The following is a 22,699-nucleotide window of genomic DNA, read 5'->3' as shown; positions in this document are numbered from 1 at the left end:
GCCTGGCGCTTTACCGTCTTCGAGTGAGTGAGAGGGGTGAATTGTTCCTGCAGCAACCTTGAGGTGCTCGGTCAGTTGGCAACAAGATGAAAATAATGTTCTTTTAAGTGTGAAAATCACTATGCAACCCAATACTCCACTGCTAGGAAATGATCTAAAGAAATATTCGGAGATATAAATAGCATCTCTTACTATAAGTATACACAAGAATATGTGTTGAGGCAGGCTGCCCAGCCCCACACCCTCTCTCTGCCCCGTATACAGTGGGTGACTAATGACCAGTCACTTAGCCTTTCTGTACCTCAGTTTCCTCATCTTAAAGTGAGGACAGGAAGAGTTTCTATTTCATAAGGCTGTTTGAAGGTCGATATAAATAACACGTGTCCAGTGCTTCAATTAGTAAGCACTCAACAAATCATGGGAGGGTAGAAAACTGTAAATGGCCTAAAATGGTCAAAAAGTTGGAAACAGTTTAGGGTATCATATTAAATGAAAGAGTTGGCTATATAGTTATATAAATTAATTCCAACTTTATATTTAAAAAGGCCTATATACAGGGGTGGGCAAAAGTAGGTTTATGACTGTGAGGATGCAAAACAGTTTATTCTTGTATTATTTATTAATGTATTATTCTCCATTTGAACAACTGTAAACCTACTCTTGCCCACCCCTCTATATTTACACATACACACTGCTTATCTCTATCATCGTAATTTAATTTTTATGGCACTATTCCTGCTCTGGCACAATGCACGAAAGGCCCCAAATCTTCACCATTGCCTCTGCTGGCTCCTTTGCTACACAACCTTATGGATCTCATGAGCCCTTGATTCTGAGTTCAGCCATGCGACTCGCTTTGGCCAGTGGAATGTTAGAAGGCATGTTATAAGCAGGGGCTTCAATAGCCCTTGTGAAATCGCTCCCTTGCCCTTCTGCCGTCACCATGAAAAGAACTGGCCCAGGCTAGCCCACTGCACCCAGGAAGAAGACGAGAGACCCACGGAGCAGAGCTCGTCTCACAGAGGTACCAGCCAAGCGCAGCCCAGAGCCAAGCCCCAGCTGGCCTGCAGACACACCAGTGAGCCAGATGAAATACAGACACACAAGTTCAGCCACGTCCACAGTTGCATGAATTGTAATAAATCAGAGTGATCTATGTCTCAGACTTTTGGGGTGGTTTGTAACAAAGCAACAGATCACCAGCACAGCAGGCCCCTGAATAATGTTTTGCTCAACACTGTTTCCTTATGACATTGATGAGATGCCCCAGGATCTTAATCTCTTGCTTACCTCAATTAGCCTATTGGTGAAACTGGGTCCCTTATACATCGTGCCACTTAAAGTCACAGAGCCTATAAATGACGTCGAATGAGAACGTACTGTATTTAACATTATAAATATTTTATTTTTACTTGTTTACTGTCTTTTTCCCCCATACTAAAATGAAAGTTCAAGAGACTGGCTTCAGTAATGAATGAGATGCTGGCATTTCAACTCGCCTCCAGAAAACGTTAAACTTGGATAATTTTAAACTAAGCACAGCTACCTGAACGCTTTGGAGAGCAAACACAAACAGGCAGATGGGAGTCTGCACTCGGAGGAGGAGAGCTGCACAGAACTAGCTCACGTTTTCACAGCCTGTAGCTGGGGATCTGTGGGGGGTAGGAAGCCTTTCTGGGCTAGGAGAGAGAAAACTGAATCTGGGAAACCGTGTCCACTAGAAAGAAAGGGAAAAAATCAAAGAGCGTATCCTAACTCTGCCTGCCTGCCCACATGTTTGGCTGCACACACTCAGAGAATGATCACAGCAACTCAGCTTGAGACAGAAGGCCTGACCTCATTCAAGCTGCTGCCTGAGAATGGAGTTTGCAGCTTGAGTCCAATCAAGATAAACGCCTCCTAAACTAGAGAAACTCACTACTCACTGAAGAAAAACAACAACTCAGGAGTCTCAAATGCAACCTTCTCAGTATCCTAGATACAATGTAAACGTACAATATGTGAAGAAGCAGGGAAATGGAAGACATGTCTACAATAAAACTGAGACCAATGCTGGGATGACCCAGATGTTAGAACTGGCAAACAGGGATATTAAAGAAGCTATGACAACTATTTTCAGTAAGGTAAAATATATTTACAATGAATCAAAAAAGAAACCTCAGCAGAGAAATAGAAACAATATTTTAAGAAAAGAGAATCAAAAGGAAATTCCAAAACCAAAAATTAATGCCCTAGATGGATTTCATAGCAAAGTGGGGATGGCAGAGGAAAGAGTAAGCACCCTGGAAGATGCATCAGCAGAAATTACCCAATGAGAAGAATAAAGGTAAAAGAGATTTAAATAAACATTAACAGATACTCAGAGACCTGTTAAGATAATTTTATATATGTAATTAGAGTCCCAGAAGGAGAGGGGAAAGAATAGGATAGAAAATGGCTGAATATCTCCTAAATTTGGTGGAAGATATACATTTACAGATTTCAAGATACTCAACAAGCACCAAGGAGGATAAATACAAAGAGGGCCTGCCAAGGTGCAGCACAGCCGAACTGCTGGAAGCCAAAGGTGAAAAGCAAACCTTAAAACACCTAGAGAAAAATGATGCATTACAAGAGAATGATTCGGTTGGAAGCTGATCTCTCATCAGAAATCCCGGAGGCCAGAAGACAGCTGAACCGCTTCTTTAATGTGCTAAAAGAAAAAACTATCGATGCAAATTATCATATCCCATGCCTGTATCCTCCAAGAACGAAAGCAAAATGAAGAGAGTTCATTTATTAACGGAACTGCGCGACGTGAAATGGCAAAGGAAGTTCTGCGAGCCAAAGGGAAGCGGTTACCAGACGGAACCCAGATCTCAAGACTGAAGGGCACCAAGAACGGAAGCAACGACATTGATCTGTGGGGCCTGCAATAGGCGCAGAAGTAGCACCGGTGACGATGACGGTGTAAAGGACATAGTTGGGGAACAGAAGGAATATGCACCCAGACAATGGTAGGCTTTCAGTGTTTGAGGTGAATAATAGTATTATTAACTCTAAGTGCACTGTAAAAAGTGAAGAATACATATTGTAACCTCTAGAGCACAGGTGGCAAACACAAGGCCCGCGGGCTGAATCCGGCCCTCCACCTTGGTTTAACCAGCCCGGCACCTTGTTTCTACCAGGCGGCAGCGCCGAGCTCTCGCTTCACTGTTAAGGAGCAGTTACATTTGTACAGTCCTAAAATTACACTCAGCCCTTTGAGGGCAACCGCGAGGCTGATGTGGCCCCCGGTGAAAATGAGTTTGACGCCTCTGATCTAGAGCAACCATTGAAAAATAGCATAAATATTCAAAAAGTTTTTTAAAAGGTAGAGAAGAAGAGACACAACAAAAACAGAGGGCAAAGGGAGGTGGAGGAGGGCCTAGGGGGATGAATGGTGATGGACGGAGACCTGACTTGGGGTGGTGAACACACAGTACAGTGTACTCATGATGTGCTGTAGAACCGTGCACCTGAGACCTGCATAATTTTGTTAACCAGGGTCACACAATACATTTAATAAAATGAAACAAAACATAAGGGGAATAAATAGAAAACAAATAATAAAATGGAGCCCCAAACCCAATAATTATATTAAACATGAATACAATAAACATTACAACTAAAAGGCAGAAAATGCAGAATAGACTTTTTTTAAACAAAGCATGAACAGCTATATGCTGTCCTATATAAGAACTAAACTTTAAATATAAAGCCACAGACAGGCTGAAAGTAAATGGATGGAAAACGATACACTATGCAAACAGTTAATATAAGTTTTAGTGGGCTCTTAATATCAGACAAAATAGGTTTTAGAAAAAATTATGAGAAATGAAAAAGGTACTTTTAATAATTGGATCAATTTGCTAGAAAACATTAGTAAAAAATATGGAAGCCCTTCATAACAGAGCCTCAAAAATGCAAGAAGCTGGAACACTCTTCACCAATAAATACAAATCAACCATATGCTACAATTCAAATGAACCTCAAAAACGTTATGTAAGTAAAAGAAATGAGACACAAAAAACCACATATTGCATGATTCCATTTATATGAAACGTCCAGAAAAGGCAACTATCTAAAGAGAGAAGGCAGCTTACTGGTAGCCTGAGACTTGCAACAGAGATGAGCTGCCAGATACGAGGGATCTTATCGGTGTGGTGGAAATGTTCTAAAAATGGACCCTGACCATACTTGTACCACTCACCAAATTCCTTTTAAAAAAATCACTGAATGCATAAAGTTATGGTATATAAATTATACCTTAAAGTTGTTTTTAAAAGGAAAAAAATTCACAAAGCAAAAACTGACAGAATCAGAGGGAGGAAAAACACAATTCCACAATCATAGTTAGATGGTTAACACCCCCTTCCCAGCAACTGACAGAAAAGGTGGGGTTGGAGGGGAATTAAGAAAAACAAAGAAGATCTGAATAACTATCGGCCGCCAGGGCCTACCGACAGTCACAGAACACTGTGTCCACCAACTGCAGAACACACATTCTTCTCCACTCAGCGGTTCACAGCAGGGACAAGAGCCTTCCAGGGGACATCTGGCAATGTCTGGAGACATTTTTGTTGGCATGTCTTGTGGGATGCTACTGGCATCTTGCAGGCAGAAATCAGAAATGCTGGTAAATAACCTAAAATGCACAGGGCAGCACCCCACAATAAAGAATTATCTGATCTTAAATGTTAAGTTCCAAGGTTGAGAGACCCTGTTCTCATGTTCTTTTAAGAGGGCAGACTATGTGTTAGCATTTGAAACATGTCACGGTAAATTTACAAAGACTGAAACCAGACAGCATATATTCCCTAACTGCAGTGAAATTAAATTCTAAATCAGTAACATTAAGATATCTAGGAAAACCCCAAATATTTCAAAATTAAACAATATACCTCTAATTACTGCATCAAAGAAATCAAAGAAAAAAATTGCAAGAGAAAATCAGAAAATATTTTGAACCAATGCCAACACATCACAATTTGTGGGATGCAGCTAAAGCAGTGCTTAAAGGAAAATTTGTAGCTTCAAATGTACATATTAATAAACAATACAGCAGGGACTATCTTTTGTTTGTTCTAACTGCTATATAGCTAGAATAATTTTCAGCATTTAGTAGGTGCCCAACAAATACATACTAATTGAATGAATAAATAACAAAAACAAAAGGCTAAATGAGTAGGAAGATATCTAAACGCCAACAGAGACATCTGGGTGACAGAACTGAATGATTTTCTTTTTATACATTCTGTTTTCTTAAAATAATCCACAGGTATTTTTGTTTAATTATCAAAACCTTTTCTAGACCCAAGTGGCCCTTCTCCAGGGAAAACAGAGTATGAGAGCCAGCTGAAATCATAAATAATTTAGACAGCTAGGGTCAGGTTCTACTGAAGAACCTGTAACTGGAAGAGCACAAAAACACAGAAACACTGTCTCTCCCGTTACACGGAAAGCTTTTCTTCTACTTAGTTGTTTTTTGGGGGGGGGGGGGGCGGAAGGTACAAATCTAATTAACTAACGGAATAGAGTGACTGTAACTGTCTCAATTCCCATGCAAACTGCTTCCAGAATTAAGAGTGAGAGAAAGCCCTGCTCCGGTGATCAGCCCGCTGGGGAGACCAACACGTGCACTAACCCCCCACCCGGACCGCTCTCTCCCCTGCCCAGATCGACTGAACCAGAAGCAATGAGTGATCAGGCAATTTTTTCTTCTTTCTCTCTCCCCAGAAAGCTGCCAGAAAATAAAACCATTTTCTTCCCACACACAAGGATCTCATTCTGGTCTAACTGAAAATACAGCTTGTCTCCACGGAAACATATATATCACTACAACTCTAATGCTCTCAGCAAGTCCAGGCTAACTAACATCTTATTCTCCTTCCTTTTCCCCCCATTCTGGCCATGCAGCTCCCCGAAAACTCTACTTTAAGGAGGGGGAAAAGAGACCCGACTTGTTCTTCTTAAAGTAACAATTACAAATCAATTAACAGAACAAATTAATTTCTAGAGCATACATACATATAAATCATGAGCTTTGCTAAATCACTGAGCCATTAAAATCATATTCAAATGTGCTTCTAAGTAAATTCAGAGACTCCTTCCCTAGAGTAAAAAAGGTGACAGGCAGGAGTCCCGTGCTGTTGGGCCAGGAACATAAAATGTGCTGGCTTAGGGAGGTGCCAAAAGGTGGCCTTAGGACAAGTGGCAACTACAGGCCACCTGAATCCCAAGGATGCAGAATCCCACCTGGCCACACTGCCCACCCCCGTCAGCTTTCATGAGTGCCCAGAGCTCTAATGGATCAATTTTAACTCCTGCAGACAAAGCAAGAAGGAGCTATACACCACTGGTACTTAATAAAGCAATTCTTTACACAACCTTTGGCTCAGTAACAGACAGAAATGTGTCTTAAAGCCACCAAGAAGCATGGAAAATCACAGGTTTGCAGAGCAAAACTCAGCTTAAATGGAAATGGGGGAAATTAACAACAAAATTAAGCTCCAACTGGCCCCGCACATCTTATGAACCAGGTGAAGAACCACCAGGGGAACGCTGACGCTACTCTGCAAAATCCCCACGTGCCATTCTGAAGCATCTTGTTCAAGGTTATCTGGGAAAGTCAGCACCGAATTACCCCTTACAATGGTCTCTCCAAGTTTACTGCAGAAGGAAACTATTTGTCTCCATAAATCTCACAGTTGACATTTGTACTGCAATCACAAGCAACATTTACCAAGGGTGAGACCCACAAGAAAAAAAACCAACACATTGTTTTCTGAAAGCATGAAGGCTGGCACAGGGAGTTATCCACAATTAGAGGAACTAGCAGCCAGGCAGCTACAATGGCCAGGCTCCCTGGGGGGCTAATTTGCTGCTGGGGATCTGGGGCAGTTTAATCCCACTGTGAGATTTCACAATTCTGATTGAAGTGCGGTCTAAAGGCCTCCTGCCCTGAGCAGAGGACCTTACTCAAAGGGGGCCTGGTTTCTCATCTCATGAGGGAAAACTTCAACACTAAGTGTTCTCTTACGCTAAATCCTCAACACTTGACAGTCCAGGGGGGAAAAAAGCCTGCAAGTTATGCATTTTCTTAGAAAGTAGAGCGCTTTCTAACAATTAGAGCTTTCTAAAAATGGAATGCATCTCAGAGATCGAGTTCGTCGTCTCTGGACAGGGTCCAGTGGATGCTGGTGACCAGCTGGCTCCGATGACACAGAAGGGACTCGGGCATGGTGAGGAAGGATAAGGTGACTCCTAGGATCCTGTTCAGTTCAAGGGCCTAAGAAAATGGAGGTAAATTACCCACAAAACTCCGGGAGGCAAAACACTCTTGCCTCAAGTCATCCAGTAATAATTTCAGGGAGGAATACGTGTTAAGAATAAACCAGACTGCCCCATCCTCCAGAAAGACACACCCACGTACCCCACGCACTTCCGCAAACCAACCACACATGGTTGGAATCCCATTCTCACAAATTATCTAGAGTTTCATCCAAAATTTTTGGAGAAATCTTTGGGCTCAGGCTTTCCATCTATGGTAACCCTGCAGGAAGTAATAGGCTAGGTAATAGCTTTTTCAGTACAAACATTTGAGATGCACTATTTGCATTTGTTGGGATCAAATGACCTGTTCACAGACAAAAAAAGAAAAAAAGGAAGAAAAGAATCTACAAATAAAACTGAGTCTCTCATCTGAGCCTTCCTGAAAATCCACATGGAGTACCGGAAGATGGATTTAGTAACGTGTTTCTTTCAAAGACTGAAACAAAACATCTCATTGATCCAAAAAAAGGCAAGAGAGAAAAAGAAATATAAAATAGGTGTGTTAAATAAAAACAAAGAGTAGGATGGGAAAAACACACCGTCATTTACTACACATAGCAAGCACCGCCACAGATGTGTCCAGAATATGGGAAATTCTACAAGACAAATAACCTGATTTCTTTAATAAATACACTGCGAGGAAGAAAATGGGGAAGGAGTAACCTACAGATTAAGACACAGACTGACCAAGTGCAATGTGTGGACACTATGTATCCTGACTTGAATTAAGCAACTGCTAAAAAACATATATGAAATGAGAAAGGTTCAGGCAAACTTGAATAGTGAGTGAATAATGACTTAAAGGACTTATTTGTAAAATTAATAGTACTTAACGTTTTGAATAAAAAGATTTACCTTTAGAGATATAGAACAAAGTGATATAGAAACTGTAAGTGAAATGATGTTATCTGAGATTTGCTTAAAAACAGACCAGTCTGGTGATGGGGGTGGGCTCATGGAACAAGAGATGAACAGGGTGGGCCAATGTGTTAATCCCTGATCCCAAGTAACACATACATGGGATTTATTATACTGTTCTAATTCTGCGTTCATTTGAATTTTACTGGAATATAAAATACAAAGGAACAGAAGGAGAAAGGGAAGAAGGAAAGATCTCTAGGTAGATAAGCATGTGAAGAAAATGTTTTGGCAGGATATATTTCAAAATGTTCAAGTGGTTATCTCTCGGCTAATGTGACCACAATTTTTAGAAAATGTTATAAATTTATCAACTCCAGGTGGGGAGATTACTGGTAATCTTAGTCTCTTCTGCTTCGCTATGTTTTTTAATTTTTCTACAGTGAAGAAATCAGAAAGTTGATTCCAAAACTGTTTAAAAGGACAGAAGAGACTGTCAAAAAACAAGGAGCCTTTCACTCAAACCCGCATGCCGTAACTAGTTTTAGGTCACAGCCCCTTCGCAGAATCTGATGAAAGATACGGCCTCTCTCGGTAGGAAAAAATGCACACCCCTACAGAATTCTTCATACCATGTCAGGAAACTCCGAGACCCCTGATGAACACTCAGACTTCCTATGTTGTTAGTAATTGTAAGTACTAACAGCTGACACTTACAATTTACACAGGAGGTAAGGACAGAGAGGTAGGAAATACGTACGGGGTCCTACTGAGTGGCTGAGCCAACACACAAACTCACTGCCTAACTCTAGAGCTGGGTTCTTTTTTATTGTTTTTAGGATGGTATTTATTTATTTTAGAGAGAGGGGAAGGGAGGGAGGAACAGAGGGAAAGAAACATCGATGTGAGAGGGATCAGTTGCCTCACGCACAGGCCCCCAACAGGCCCGCAATGCAAGCATGTGCCTTGACTGGGAATCGAACCAGTGACCTTTGGCTTTGTGGGACAATGCTCAACCAGCTGAGCCATGCCGGCCAGGGCTAGAGCTGGGTTCTAACTACCATATCACATGGCCACACAGAGAATTAAATCAAATATACCAAGCAAACATGACATCCTGAATCATATTCTGGAGATCAAGTCTTCAAATTCAACTAACACTAAGTGTCTACCATGTGCCCGACTCATCCAAACACATGAGCCCACCCAGCCTGCACAACAGTGATGTAAGGGACTTGCCTAACACCCAACTAACTGCTATAGAATCAGGAGTCTAGCCTGACTTCTGACTTGAAGTTCATCATACCACACCACTGATTTCCTTATAGTTGGGGAGACGGTGTAAGTCACGCATGGCCTCCTAGTAACCAAAATCTTTTCAAGATCAGTGGGTGGAGGTCCAGTTCAACAGCTCAGTTGGTGGGCCCTAAAATCTACCCAGGAAAGTAATTTTTGCCCAGCAAAGTAACCCAGTTGTTGAGATGTGCCCTCCTCGCTCTTCCTCAGCCAGCTGAGTGACACATCTCAGATGGAGACACGCTTCCCAGAGTTTGCACCCGAGGTTACGTACACAAGCAGAATTGTGTGCGTATAGTGAAGACAGGCGCCAGACACTGCAATATGACACCACACCACACTCACACACAACATGGCCTGCACAAACAGGCACGAGCAAACTACACGGGAGCCCGCACAATGCTTACGGTTTCACAGTTCAAGCATCGAGTTTCGTTGGTGAGCGTTCCCTGAAAAATCTCATGGACCCAGGTGAGTTCTGGTTTATTATTCTCTGCAGGTTCGTTCATGTTGCCATTTTTTAATTTCCCATTTTGTTTCTCCTGTTTCTTCTCTTCCTGCAGGATGTCCGCAATAGTGTTAAGCAAATAATTTAAAAATTCGTGAGCATCCTGCTGCATGTAGTTATCAAAGAGATCTGGAAAGGAGAAGGTCGTTATTTCAACCTCTGATTCCTGAAAAGCAAATGAGATGCTCGGTTTTACAGGCCACTCTTCAGTGTTCGTATTGAAAGGACTGGCAGGTGTGGGATATACTCATCTCCATTTTGCAACTTCAATAGGTAAGTATGAAAAGACTTTTGGGCATTTCCATTTTTTACCACCCACCAAGAACTAAGTTTCCTATATTTCCCTAAAGTCATTATGTAAATAAAAGGCACCAAATATTTTTATTCCACAAAAAGAAAAATAGCAGAAACTGCTTGATAAATTCCGATAAAATATCAATATTTAATATGATACGATCACCAATGATCAATTATTTATTCTGTAATTTATCCAGAGCAACTGGGGTCTCTTCTCAGAGATCATGTAAAGTCCTGCACCAGCCCGGAAGCAGCTTAAATGAAGCACAGAAGGGAGACGAAGGCCGTCTGTGAGAACGTTTCTATCGGACAGTGCTCCAAACCAAACACAAAGGCTCCAGGAAGCCCACCGCTGTCCCCTGCCATGTGCACAGCCAGTCTCGGGACGAATGCAGCTGTGAGGCCGCATTATTAATCACGTTCACCACGAGACTCGGGAGTGCTCTGCCTCCTTCTCAGATTATTTTTATTCTGGTCTGTATAAATTACCACAATTTTAAAAGACAGCAATCAAATTAAATGAGACTTTAGAAAACAAACATCTGATTAACTGCGAATCGGGGGGAGTAAGGCTGAAATCTAGGATAAACACAAACATCAAATATTTTTCTAGTTACAAAAATTACCAATGCAAAACCTCTGGAATACCTAGTCTCTGCCACCACTGTCCCCACCCCAAAAAAAGATATGAAAAGAAAAAAACATCAGGTGATAGTCAGACATTTTTATCATATAAAGGTTATCAATTTAATATCTTTCAATTCTCTTAGGCAAATAAAAATCAGAGGTATTATTTTTAAAATAGAGGCTCTGATTAGATAATATGCATTTACTTTAATCACTTACGACGAGTTCCTAAAATAGCACTATTTTATTCGATTACTGCATCCACCTATTTCTTCCAGTGAGTGGCTCGCTTGGAAGGCTGCCTCGGGCAATTTTCCCTTACGGTGGTCTACCCAGGAAAAACATGCCTTCTAACTGTGAAGCAAATAAAAAGACCACTCCAAACGGAGATGACAAGTCTGAATTTTTTAAGCATATTTTTTATCCAGTTTTGTTTTATGTATGTGAAGTGGAAAAAGAGAAATATCTTTTCTTTAAATAAATATATTTGAGCAGTTGGCCATCCTATTTTCCCTGGGCCGGGGGGCGGGGGGGGGAAGGGTTCATTCTGAGGATACAGAACTGTCGATTCTCCTTATTTCAGACCCTTCAACACATTCACCTCCACACTACTCACCATTCTCCTTCCTCAGCCTTGAAATGAACTTCTTTGGTGGGATCACACCGACCTTCTTCTTCTGCGTGGCGATGCTGTGGAAAAGGTCTGCCAGGCACGTCAACAGGTTTTCCTTCTTTTTCTGCTGGGCCTTGTATGCCAGCACATTCTCCCGGAACGGCCGGCAGAAGTACAAGGCCTGAAGCACGGAGTTACAGTAGCACGTGTTCCCGAACTGCCAAAGGACGACAGGGATGCTTCAAGTCACGATCTGGGCACCGGCCACCGCTGGCCCAGGTGGGGAGAGTGAGTAGGCCGGCCTCCATCAACCGGCCTGGATGTCCCTGTACTGGGGTCCTGCCCACCAGGGACACACGGGTGACTAGCTGGTCAACAGTGCCATGAATACAAGTTTACGCCAGCCTCCTGCCTCTCTAGCCCACCAGCATCTCTAAAATGATAATAAGTACTCTGCCTGGATAAAATATAAATTAAAAAAAAAAATCTAATGAGACCTTCTGGTGCTTAAAAAAAAATAAAGAAGAGAAATACATGACATAATCCGGAGACCCAGAAAAGCAACTGGCTAAATAAAAGACACCACACAGCAACACATCCAAACTCCCCACAGGCAAAAATAAAAATCCAGATCAAAAAGAAATCCAGGGACCAGGAATACCACTTGCTCAGATGAAAGAGCCTTCACGGAACCAGGGTTTGTTTTAGTTTTTCTCCTTCGGGGTCCCAGCGTCCCTGCCCATGGGCTTCGGACCACGTCTCCTCATGGATTCCTCCAGAGCCACAGGGCGGAGGAGAGGCCTCCTTCAGCTGTGCCCCCGCTGCCTCCCTCCCTCCCTCGCAGCTCCCTTGCCACCCTCGGCCTTGCTTCTGGCCTTGCTTCTGGCCTTGCTTCTGCCCAGACGGCAAGGCAACGCCCCGGGTGCCAGGACCCTACAATCAGACGAGGACCCGCACAGGGACATTTTGTGCTGCCAGATGCCAGACACTGCGATGATGACTGAAGGGGAAAGAGTCACCCCCTCACGGGTTTTCTTACTGATTGGAAACCCAGCTCTGGAAGAACAGAGTGGGGACTATCGTTTCAGAATTCCTGCCCCACATGGAAAGAAAGAACAGGAAGGAAATAACGAGATTAGCATCACTGATATCGAAGTGCTGTGAAAGATTAAAATAGAACAGGCTCCTCTTCTCCAGTTGGTGGTGGCCTATGAGCGGCTCACCCAGGACCCAGACTGGAGCTCCGCCACACTCCCTGTGACATTTCTAAGGTGCGCTAAGATAGAACACTTCCTGTTTTTTCACGTTTTCATCTGGCTGGACACAATTATGTAACAGGAGACAGACCTCTTTTTAAAGAAAAGTCGGAGTTTTCATGAATTACCATTCGAAGTGAACATAAAGCTAAAAATAAAGTTAGGTCTCACAATGCTCCCACAAGCTAGGAAGCGGCCTTACTTCTTTTCCCCCCAAAGTCTGCATTTGTCCGCTCCTTAGCCAGGGCAGAGTCCCCACACCTTGGACAACTATCTTCATAGCGCTTAGGCAGAGGCCTGTGCGCAATGGCTGAACAAAATGTGCATTAACGTTAGGGGTCGGTATTTCGCCAGCACAACGCCCTATCTTCCGGCACGGCAGCCTTCCTTCTTTCACTCTTTTCTCTGCTACACAGTGTCTTGCCTTTACCCAAATACCCTTCAACAGCGCTTGGTCTTGATCCAGCGGGCAACTCCTGGGGAAAAAAAGAAACTAACGTTTACCCAGTGCCTGCACTGGACCTCAGCCTCAAGGTCTTCAGTGGCAGCTCTGATTGACCCTTCTCTATAGGCCAGGAGGTGCAGATGGGGGAAAGGAGGCTCAGAGAGGTCACGTGACTTGCCCAAGGTCACACAGCTGGTGAGAAGCACAGACAGCACTCAGACGTAGGTCTGTACTATTCTCTCCATTATATCATAGGCAGCATCCACTTGCAGAGAATCCTTCCGGCCTCCCCAGTGGAAACTGCAACCTATCACACCAGGGCACTGACTGACTCAGCTGAAAGCACTTGTTCCAGAAAATGAAGTGCTTATGAGTTAGTGCTTGATGTCACTGAAAGCTCCACCTCAGAGAGAAAGGATCGGCGAGGGAGAAGGCTCCCGAAGGCCGGGGGTGACACTGCCTTCCTACGTGGTCATGACCAACTCACCCAGGAAGCGGAGCCTGGTGAGTCTGCCCGTGCAGAAGGGAGCTCTGCTGAGCTCGGGTACGATGGGCCCAGGGTTCTGAGATAACCGGGCCCCCACACGCCGCCCCTGCTCCAGGCACCAACACCGAGTTGCATCCTTACACAGTTGCTGGTGGTGAGCTGGACACACTTTTACAACTCTGACTGCACTGATGCGGGCTGAAACAAAGACTTGAGGAGTCTTTATTTATACAGAGGGTAAAAGGAGAACATGTAACAGCAGATTTGGCTACAGAGGTTAATAAAATCCCCTCTGAAAGTTATGTGTACAAAGGAAATCCTTTAAAATACAGGTGGGAAAAAAATAAGAACCTGATCCAATGTTGGAGTAATGAAACCCTTCCTTCTGAGACAACTCACCCTTTCAAAAACTGGACCAAATTCCGCCCTCCCTGACATTTGCCACTTCTAGTAACTGAAGAGCATGAACAATTATCTAAAAATTGCTGATGAAAGTGGCAGTGGAGTTGCTTCAAGTACTTTAAAGTGTTTGATAAAAATAATACATTTTAAAAATACTTACGTTGACCAATCCGAAGTAGTGTTCATTGATTGGAAACTGCTCTGGACCAATGTCTTTTTCCAGAGCAGAGGCATTGGTGCCCTGAAAGAGAAAAATAACAAAAGTTCTGCGGCATGTAGAGCAGACGAGGAAGTAAAATGATACCGAGAGGCCACCTGGGAGAAAGAGCACCGCCCCTGGGCGCCCCGGCCTTTGGGGCTGTTGGTAATGTCCGTGCTGAAAGAGAAGGTGCCAGAAGTAACCCAGCCGGAAGTCCTCTCCTCATCCAACTCAATCATCCCCAGGCTTCTCCCTGGCTTCATTTATCTTCTGCTGGGACAGGAGGTTTGACGCAGGCAAATGAGCGACCTAACATCAAGAGCTTCTGAAGCCCAGAACGTTCTAAGCTCAGAGAGTGGCGGCAGCAAGCTAATCCATGCTTTTTGCTGTTTGGGAATTATTAAATTGTGTCGGCAGTGTACAGAATCCTACCGTCACTTTGGAAGTCACTTTCTTCATTCCGATAGAGATTTATCACACCCCTACTATGTGCCAGGCACCACTCTAGGCTCTTGGGATACAACAGCGAGTAAAGCGGACACGCCGCCTGCTCCCACGGAGTTCCCAGTTTAGTGGCAAAGACAGGAAACGCACGCACACTGGAGAGAAGGTGATATGCACAGTGGAGAAAAATACAGCGGGAAATGAGGACAGGGAGTACGGGGGGAAGGAGAGATATGGTGGAGGGGGCGTAAGAAGGTGGATAGATGCAGCTTTAAGTAGGGTGGTCGGAGAAGACCTTACTGAGACTGTGACGTGTCCAAGGAATATTGTGAATAATGGAGAAACACAATTTAAAACCTAACAGTTCCCAACTGCATCAAATTGGTAAGCCGTGTGAACCGCTCCAACACAAATAACAGTAACTGGAAGTCCTACCACGTGCCAGGGACTGCGCTATTTATTCTCACTACAGTCCTTCAAGGTCAGTACTAATGTGACCCCCATTTCCCAGACAGAAACATGAGGCTCAGAAGCATGAAGAATCTGCCCAAGGCCCACGGTGGCAGAAGTGGGACTGGAACCTGGGACTCAGACTTGGGAGCCCCAGATCTTACCCAAATGCTCTGCAGAGCAATCCTATCAAACTAAACCAGCTCGTGAGCCCAACTAAGAGCCAGCAGGCACCGGCAGTACCACGTTGCTTATCTCTCCTCCCCAGGGCCTGAAAGAGCCCGCTGGGGTCAGGAAGCGTGACCAAAGTTGGGTCAGGGGAGGTAAGGAGTGTGGGGTGGGTGGGACCAGGCTCCCGTGCACTGTGGCTCTGCCCTGCAAGCCCCTCCTGTCCTCCTGGAATCACGGGAGACTCACGGCTCCCAGGATCTCAAAGCTTTAGGAGATGGGTATTTTAAAAAGAAAAAGAGACTGTTTAAAAAAAGTCTGCTTCCGCTATTTATTCTGGGCTAATATAATTAGCATCTCCTGTCACAGGAAGAAATGGTGAAAACGTGGGCTGAGAACCAGTCAAAATGGTCACATGTCAATAAGCGCCATTAAATGCAAAATAACCCAACTCCACGCGAAGAGAAGCACAGCAGAAAGAGCACATTCCATCCCTCATCGTGACGTCTTGTTTTCCAGGTCCGCATTCCGTTCCGCCCGCTGACATTGCTCTGCCCGCATCTGCGCCTCTGATTCCCTAGTCGGCTGTGTGCACAGTGGTCTCACTGCCTCTTTGGGTGTGTGCACACGTGTGATTTCCATCGCCTTCACAATACCGTCATCTACAAGGCTGAGTTTTTAAAAATAATACATATCCCACAATACAGCAGGATTTTATGGTACAGACAAAACTCACTAAAGATTTTCATAAAGCTACATCTCAACCACAGATCAATGTAAATAATGCATATTAAACACACCCATAGCCGTTTCTGAGGCAACATCAGTACACATGGCTCAGAGCCCAGAAGAAATGTCAGTCACACAAGTAGAGCACATGGAGACAGGTCTCATTAAGTTTTTCTTTATGAGCTAGCCATATTCAAGCTAATCCGTGCTTCTTGCTATTTGGGAATTATTAAATTGAGTCTGCTGTTTTCTATCTGTCTTGATGTTCTCCCACTGGAGGGGGAGCTGGAGAAGGGGGTGATGACTCATACGAGGGACAGGACCCAGGCGGCAGTGTGAAGAGAAACGCCCTGTCCAAACGCCTGCCGGTCTGCGGGCGGCGCCGGCCAGCGCGGCACAGACGCCTTCCCTTCTCCGCCGTGGCTGACCCCCATTCACAGAAGGCACCTTCACATCCTACCTCCTGCCAGCCTCCTGGGTGGTTTCAGTACCACGGGGAGGAGCTGTCTCACACCCTGCTCTCTCGGCAACTTGAGATCCAACTGTCTTCTGTTCCACCTGGGCTGCCCACTCCCTGAGTCCCTGGATCTGGTGACCCCCTAAAACCCACTCGGGCTCAGCTCTGCCTGCTGCCTTCCTGAAGCCCTCCTACCACAGCTACTTACATCGCGACACCTCTTAGTCCTCTATTTCTCACTCAGCCTAGGGTCCACAGAATCACGATTTCAATTGCTCTTATAAACATCTTACCACCTGTCCTTGGTCATACAACCTGGCAAAAAAAACCCAGTAAGGACCAAATTATCTACCTTCTCCGAATACATACCCAGACAGGTGTGCAATGCTGGGGGGGAAGGTCACACTACTAAGCTCACCGAATTCACCCAATTCAAGCAGCCCTCAACATGTCCCGCATTCCAACAATGTTTCTCCAGGGCTCTCATTCCCCACTCACAATGACCATTCCCCACTTTCCCCAAGCTCCTCAAAACTTCGGCATTCCCTCTGCCCTTCTCACTGGCCTCCCAACAGGAAAAAGAAAGTTTTTCTTAACCAGCAGAGAAGAACTCCCATCATTTCACTATCCCAAACCTTCAAAACCATGTGCCTCCCTTGTTAATGCTAAAGAGGTTGGTCTCTCATCTAAGACCAACCTCTCCTCTACTATTAAATCCGTCCCATCAGAATTTAACATGCTCGAGTGTGCCTCCTATTAAAAATACCTACATACTCTCCCATGCACCTCCCCCAGTTCCTGCCCTCTTTCTCACCTCTCCTCCACAGCTAAGCCTCTTTAAACTACCATCTTTTTTGTAAATGTTCTGAAACATTTACAAATGAATCAGGTGATTTCTAAGATTTGTTTCCAATGATCCAATGGTGAAATGGAAATAAAATGTGTCCTTGAAGCTCAGTGGTGGGTAGGTGGGACTCAATGCACTACTCTGTTTATACCTTTGCACATATGTGTACAGGCAGAATAACGGTCTCCCAAAGAGGCCCACGTCCTCACGCCCAGAACTTGTGAGCACATTACCTTCCAAGGCAAAGGGAAATGTAGGTTGTAGGTAGACTGCGTTTACTAACCCGCTGACGTTAAAACGCGGGCATTGTCCTGGATTACCAATGTCATCGCAAGCGTTCTTACAAGTGGGGAGCAGAGGCAGAACAACAGATCAGGGAGATGCAGTGTGTGAAGGGCTCAACTCGCCTCTGCTGATCTTGAAGATGGAGAAAGGGAGCCAGGAGCCAAGGAACCCAGGCAGCCTCTAGAATTTAAAAGGCAAGAAGACAGGAAGAACACAGCCCTGCACCACCTTCACCCATTCAGATGTCTGACCTCCAGAACTGTAAGGTAGTAACTTTGTATTGCTTAAGGGACAGAGTTAATGGTAATTTGTTATGGCAGCAGCAGGATACTAATACTACGATTGTAGTTTTCCGTACTGTTCTTCAAGACTTGTCTCCACTTCCTCATCTCCACATCTGCCCTGAGAACAGCCCCTTCTGGAGTCTGCCCTAGCTCTGCCCCTGATGAGCTCCGAACACTGCCGCCTCCGGGGGGCATCTTTAGCTGTTGGCGATCCCCACACGCTGAGGCCCTCCTCCCTCTCTGCAGGCCTCTCTCTGGGGTCCAGGCGATAAACCACCCCCATGGCTTCAATCAGCAGCTGCGAGCCACCCATGTCCAACTCTTTCCCTCTGCCCTGAAACCTCACTTCTAAGTTCTTTCGGACCAGACGAGTACTGACATTCACACTTGTTTTTCTCCCAGGCAGTCAAAACCAATCTGCCCCAAACTAGAGCTCGCGCTTTTCCTTCTCCTCAAAATCGAACCTGCTCCTGGTGCTTCCCCATTTGGTAAATGACAATGCCACTTCTTCCTGGCAAGAAACCTCAGGGTCGAGCCCGACATTCCCCTCTGCACTCGGCACCCATCCATCACACTGTCTATTGACTCACTCTCCTTAAATCTCTCAGACCCATTCCCTTCCTTTCAAGCTCTGAGGCCCAGCCACCAGCCTCTCTCATCTGAATTACAATAGCTTCTTAGGTAGCCTCCACTTTACCCACCTCCAACCGCAGCAAAAGTGCTCTTTTTAAATACCAGTCTGCCTTAAAATCCTCCAGTGACTTTCACCACTGTCTCCAACTTCTCTCATTGGCCGCTGCACTTGGTCTGTCACAATGGCCTCTATTCTGTTCCGCACAGACCTCAGGTCCCCTCCCACCCATCCCCTGAAGGCTCTTCCCCGCTCCCTCACCTGCCTGCACCCATCATCCTTCTAGGGGAATCCTTGACTGACCACTCCTGGATTCGGGCAGTCCCAGTGGCAAACAGAATCGTAGCCCCCACCCAAAAGCCCACCCCGAGCCCCTGGAACCTGTGCCTCTGCAGGTCTGATTAACTCCAGGATCCTGATGTGGGAGATTATCTGGATTATCTGGGTAGGCCCAGTGTAATCTCAAGAGCCCTCAGGAGTTCCCGAACAAGATGGAAATTTAGTTCTCTCTTAAGCAAATGTTCAAGAGGAAGTGGCACAGGCCTGATTTGGTGGCACTGCAGTGCTGGGGACTCAGGCTCTTTTTATCTTGTTGCTCCGTCATCCTCAAGAGTCAGCTTCTATCTCTGGAACCCAGATGGCCACTCCACTCCTGCGGCTGACAACCTCTGAGGGGCGGGGCAGACCAGAAGCAACTCAGGAAATGCTGCTCCTCCACTTTCAAGGATGCTCCTTGCCTGTACCTATCGCTTCTGCTGGCGATTTCATTAGCCAGAATCTAATCTAGTTACACCTTGCTTGCTCCCTTGCAGCTGGGAGGGGGGGGGGGGGTCTTCACCTGAGCAGCCACAACCCGCAAAATTAGAAATGGAAAATGGAGATCGAGGGAACTGCCAGCAGTCAAGGCCACAGATGGTCCTTGCAGCGAAGTCCGCACCAGAAGAGAAATTAGAAATATCTTGAACTGGTTAAATAATTACAGTAATCCATAGGATGCAATATCATGTAGCTATTTTTAAGAAGTAAAGTTGATTTTATAGGTACTGCTAGGAACACTTGTCCAAGAGCCAGGGATAAGTCGAAACACGTTAGCAGGTACCAGCGTGCTCGGGACAACACCGGGAATGCCATTCATCCCGTCTACAGACCCTGAGCCCTGCCTGGGGCCTGGCAGCCACTCCACGTCTGCGGGGCACAGGTGAGCGCGGAAGACCAGGTGCCTGGCGGGGGAGGGGCTGAAAGAGGAGGAGGTCACCCAGGGGCTTTCTGTCTTCTAGCACACACCTCAGAGCTGGACTGGCCACTTCTTGCTCTCACCGGAATGAGTTTGCCTTTGATTTCAGTCACTTCCTCTCCCGTCCTTAGTTTCCTGGCTGAGAGGGGAGGTGGTTGATATCCAGACTACCTCCTTACTGCTCAGTGTGGCAGAGAGATTCAAGCAAAACAGGGAGTGTTATCAGCACTATGTAAATTGTAAGTCGCATTATACACCCAAGAGCCTGGACTTCCACAGCTGGCACCCAGCACTAGGCGGCAAAAGGCAAATGGGGAGGCACTGAAAATAGCCGTTCTCTGACCAGAGGCTGAACAGAAGACTCATCTACGGCAGTAAATCACAGGGCCTGGAGGTATAGGAAATAGAGAGTTCTTATTTCCATCAGTAAAAACTACGGTAACCTTTGAAAAACAATGCACTGCAGTTTATTAAAAATAGAATCTGGGCTGGGACAAGTTCCAACAAGAAGACGGTAATGTTGGCTCTTCAAAGCCCTTCTGAAAGCAATTCCGCGACTGCCAAGGGGCCCTACGAAAACACCAAACAAACATCGCCAACAGCTCAGGAAGGATGACTCACAAATGCACGAGATGGGTATAGAAAGGCCTTTCTTTTAAAAGTAATTTTAAAAGCAATTTATGAGAAAAACATGTTAGAATGTCTTCCACGGGAGCGAAAAAGGGAGACAGACCCTGGCCCAGGGGGAGGATATGATTAGACAAGGCGCTGCGAGGCCTCTAAACACCAAGGGCAACACTGTCACCCCATGGGGAGCCCAAACCACACACAGACCAGGAAGGGTCCTTGGAGACCCGCTGGACCAGTTCACGTAAGAAAAAAACCAAGGCTCAGAGAAGTCAGCCTACTTCCCCACCATCCCTGCAGGGCAGCCTCCCTTGTAAGTTTGTACAAAGTAGGGACACAAGGAAGGACAAAAATAACACGGAAGGATTTCTAAGTACACACAGAATGTCATTAGGTAAAAGATGTGATAGGAAAGGCGAATACTGCTGCTAAAACCACATTTTTAGATATATGTTCCAAAGGATATTCACTTATCATTTAGGTTTTCAAAGCACATAGTTTTCAAAAGGAATCGTATTCCCAGGCTTCTGGTGACAAACGGTCATTCCTACCTTACAGGGAAGGTAAAGCAAGAAGGGATCGGTCCAGCCACGGGACTCAGGGTGAGTCAGGAGCCACTTGCCAGAAGGCAGGATGATTAAGGAGGAATGATGGACACTGGTTTCCCAGATGTGATTAGCAATAATAATGATAGATAATCCATAAACAGCATTTACTGTGTCCAGTCTCTGCTCTCAGAATCGATGTGTGTTTTACTCACGTTCATCCTCAGAATAACCCTCTGAGGTGGATGCCATTCCCGGCCCCCCCATTTTAAAGATAAGAAAACTGAGACAGAGAGGGCAAGCGACTTCACCCAAATTCACACAGCAAGTTGGCAAAGAGAAAACGGCATCAACAAGTACAAGTGAGTTCTAAAGAGAAAGCCCGTCTCCGCCCAACGATGGAATGAAGTGCCATCCACCCACCCCGACTCCTGAATCCCCTGAATCCCCGTGCAGGTGAGGATGACAGAAACAATGGGACAGAGGGGAAGGAACCGTCTGTCCGAAGTGTGCACAAGGAAATGTGTTAATGCATTACCGCGGCTCCTCTCTCAGTGTCGGGATTGCTGCGGGGGAGGGGCGGGAGAGAACTGGAATACATTGTATCGGGAAAAACTACCACTCTGTTTTTATCCGCAGAGCTGTAAAATACCTGTAAAAGACAGACATGCTGACCACAATGCTGAGCCTCCGGGAGCAGAACTAGTGCGGCCAGGCCCCGCAGAGTGCGCCCCGCTTCCCTCCCCGTCTCCTTTGGCTCCCTCCTCCTCCTCCTCCTCAGTTGGCTTCCGTGTCATTTCTTCCAAGCTGCCTTCCTTGCCCTTCCCTCTCACAGAATCCTATAGGCAGCGTCATGGCATTTATCACAATTGGTAACAACACACTTATTTGTGAGTATTTAACACCTGTCTTCCCACTGGCAGTCCGGGGGCCGAATGGGGCCCACCAACTGTCTCTGTGTGTCAAGAGTTATTCGAACACGACCACTACCGTCCATCTACTTACCGTAGCTACTTTCACAGCACCGTAGTAGGAGTAGCTGCCACAGAGATATGATGGCCCCCAAAGCCTAAAATAGTCACAATCTAACCGTGTAGTAAAAAGCTTGCCGACCCCACACGAGACCAAAAGCTTGATGAGCACAGGGCTCCCACCCTATGGTGCGCCAGGGCCCAGCAGCGCACCTGGCAAATAACAGGCACTTCGATAAATGTGCCGACTGAACGAACTTGGGGAATGGGAAGGGTAAGTAGTATGTGCTACTTGTTCAAGAGACCTTCACCGTCTACATATTTATTTAATCTTGCCCGCAAACCCAAGGCCGATTATACCTATTATCCCCATTCTATTCGTGAGGAAATGGAGGGGACCTGCCAGATCCCCCTCAGTCTATAAAGGCAGAGCCAGGTCTCAAATGCAGGCCATTCTGTCCCAGAGTCTGAGCTCCTGACCACAAGCCAGGGAAGATGATCTTTTCATTCATATTTTTAGTAGTTCCTTAGCTGCAGATGCAGGGGCTGGGCAGAAAGCCAGGGCTGTCTCGAGCATGTCCTCCTGGGCTGCTGGCTGGCACCCCGTTAGCTCGCCGCCAGGAGCGCCACACTCAGAGTGGCTATGAACGCCTGTCCCGCTCAGACCGCAGACGCGTTGCCCGGTC

The 22,699-nt window shown here is 45.7% G+C and overlaps 1 protein-coding gene across 2 annotated transcripts in view; it reads right to left on the bottom strand.

The window, feature by feature from the left end:
- USP46 (ubiquitin specific peptidase 46) overlaps window positions 1-22,699 on the bottom strand; it is a 53,618-nt gene that overhangs the window by 16,864 nt on the left and 14,055 nt on the right. Inside the window, exons 2-4 of one of the 2 annotated variants that reach the window (XM_024573612.4) lie at window positions 14,303-14,383; window positions 11,556-11,769; window positions 9,915-10,144 (exon numbers count right to left, since the gene is read on the bottom strand). In XM_024573612.4, the coding sequence (XP_024429380.1) occupies window positions 9,915-10,144; window positions 11,556-11,769; window positions 14,303-14,383 (525 nt within the window). Of the gene's footprint in view, window positions 1-9,914; window positions 10,145-11,555; window positions 11,770-13,010; window positions 13,146-14,302; window positions 14,384-22,699 lie in introns of those variants that run through there. The other variant, XM_071221294.1, reaches the window with a different exon arrangement.

Source organism: Desmodus rotundus, chromosome 4, assembly GCF_022682495.2.
Source record: "Desmodus rotundus isolate HL8 chromosome 4, HLdesRot8A.1, whole genome shotgun sequence".
Taxonomy (NCBI): domain Eukaryota; kingdom Metazoa; phylum Chordata; class Mammalia; order Chiroptera; family Phyllostomidae; genus Desmodus; species Desmodus rotundus.
This window is presented reverse-complemented; position numbering and strand designations above follow the sequence as displayed.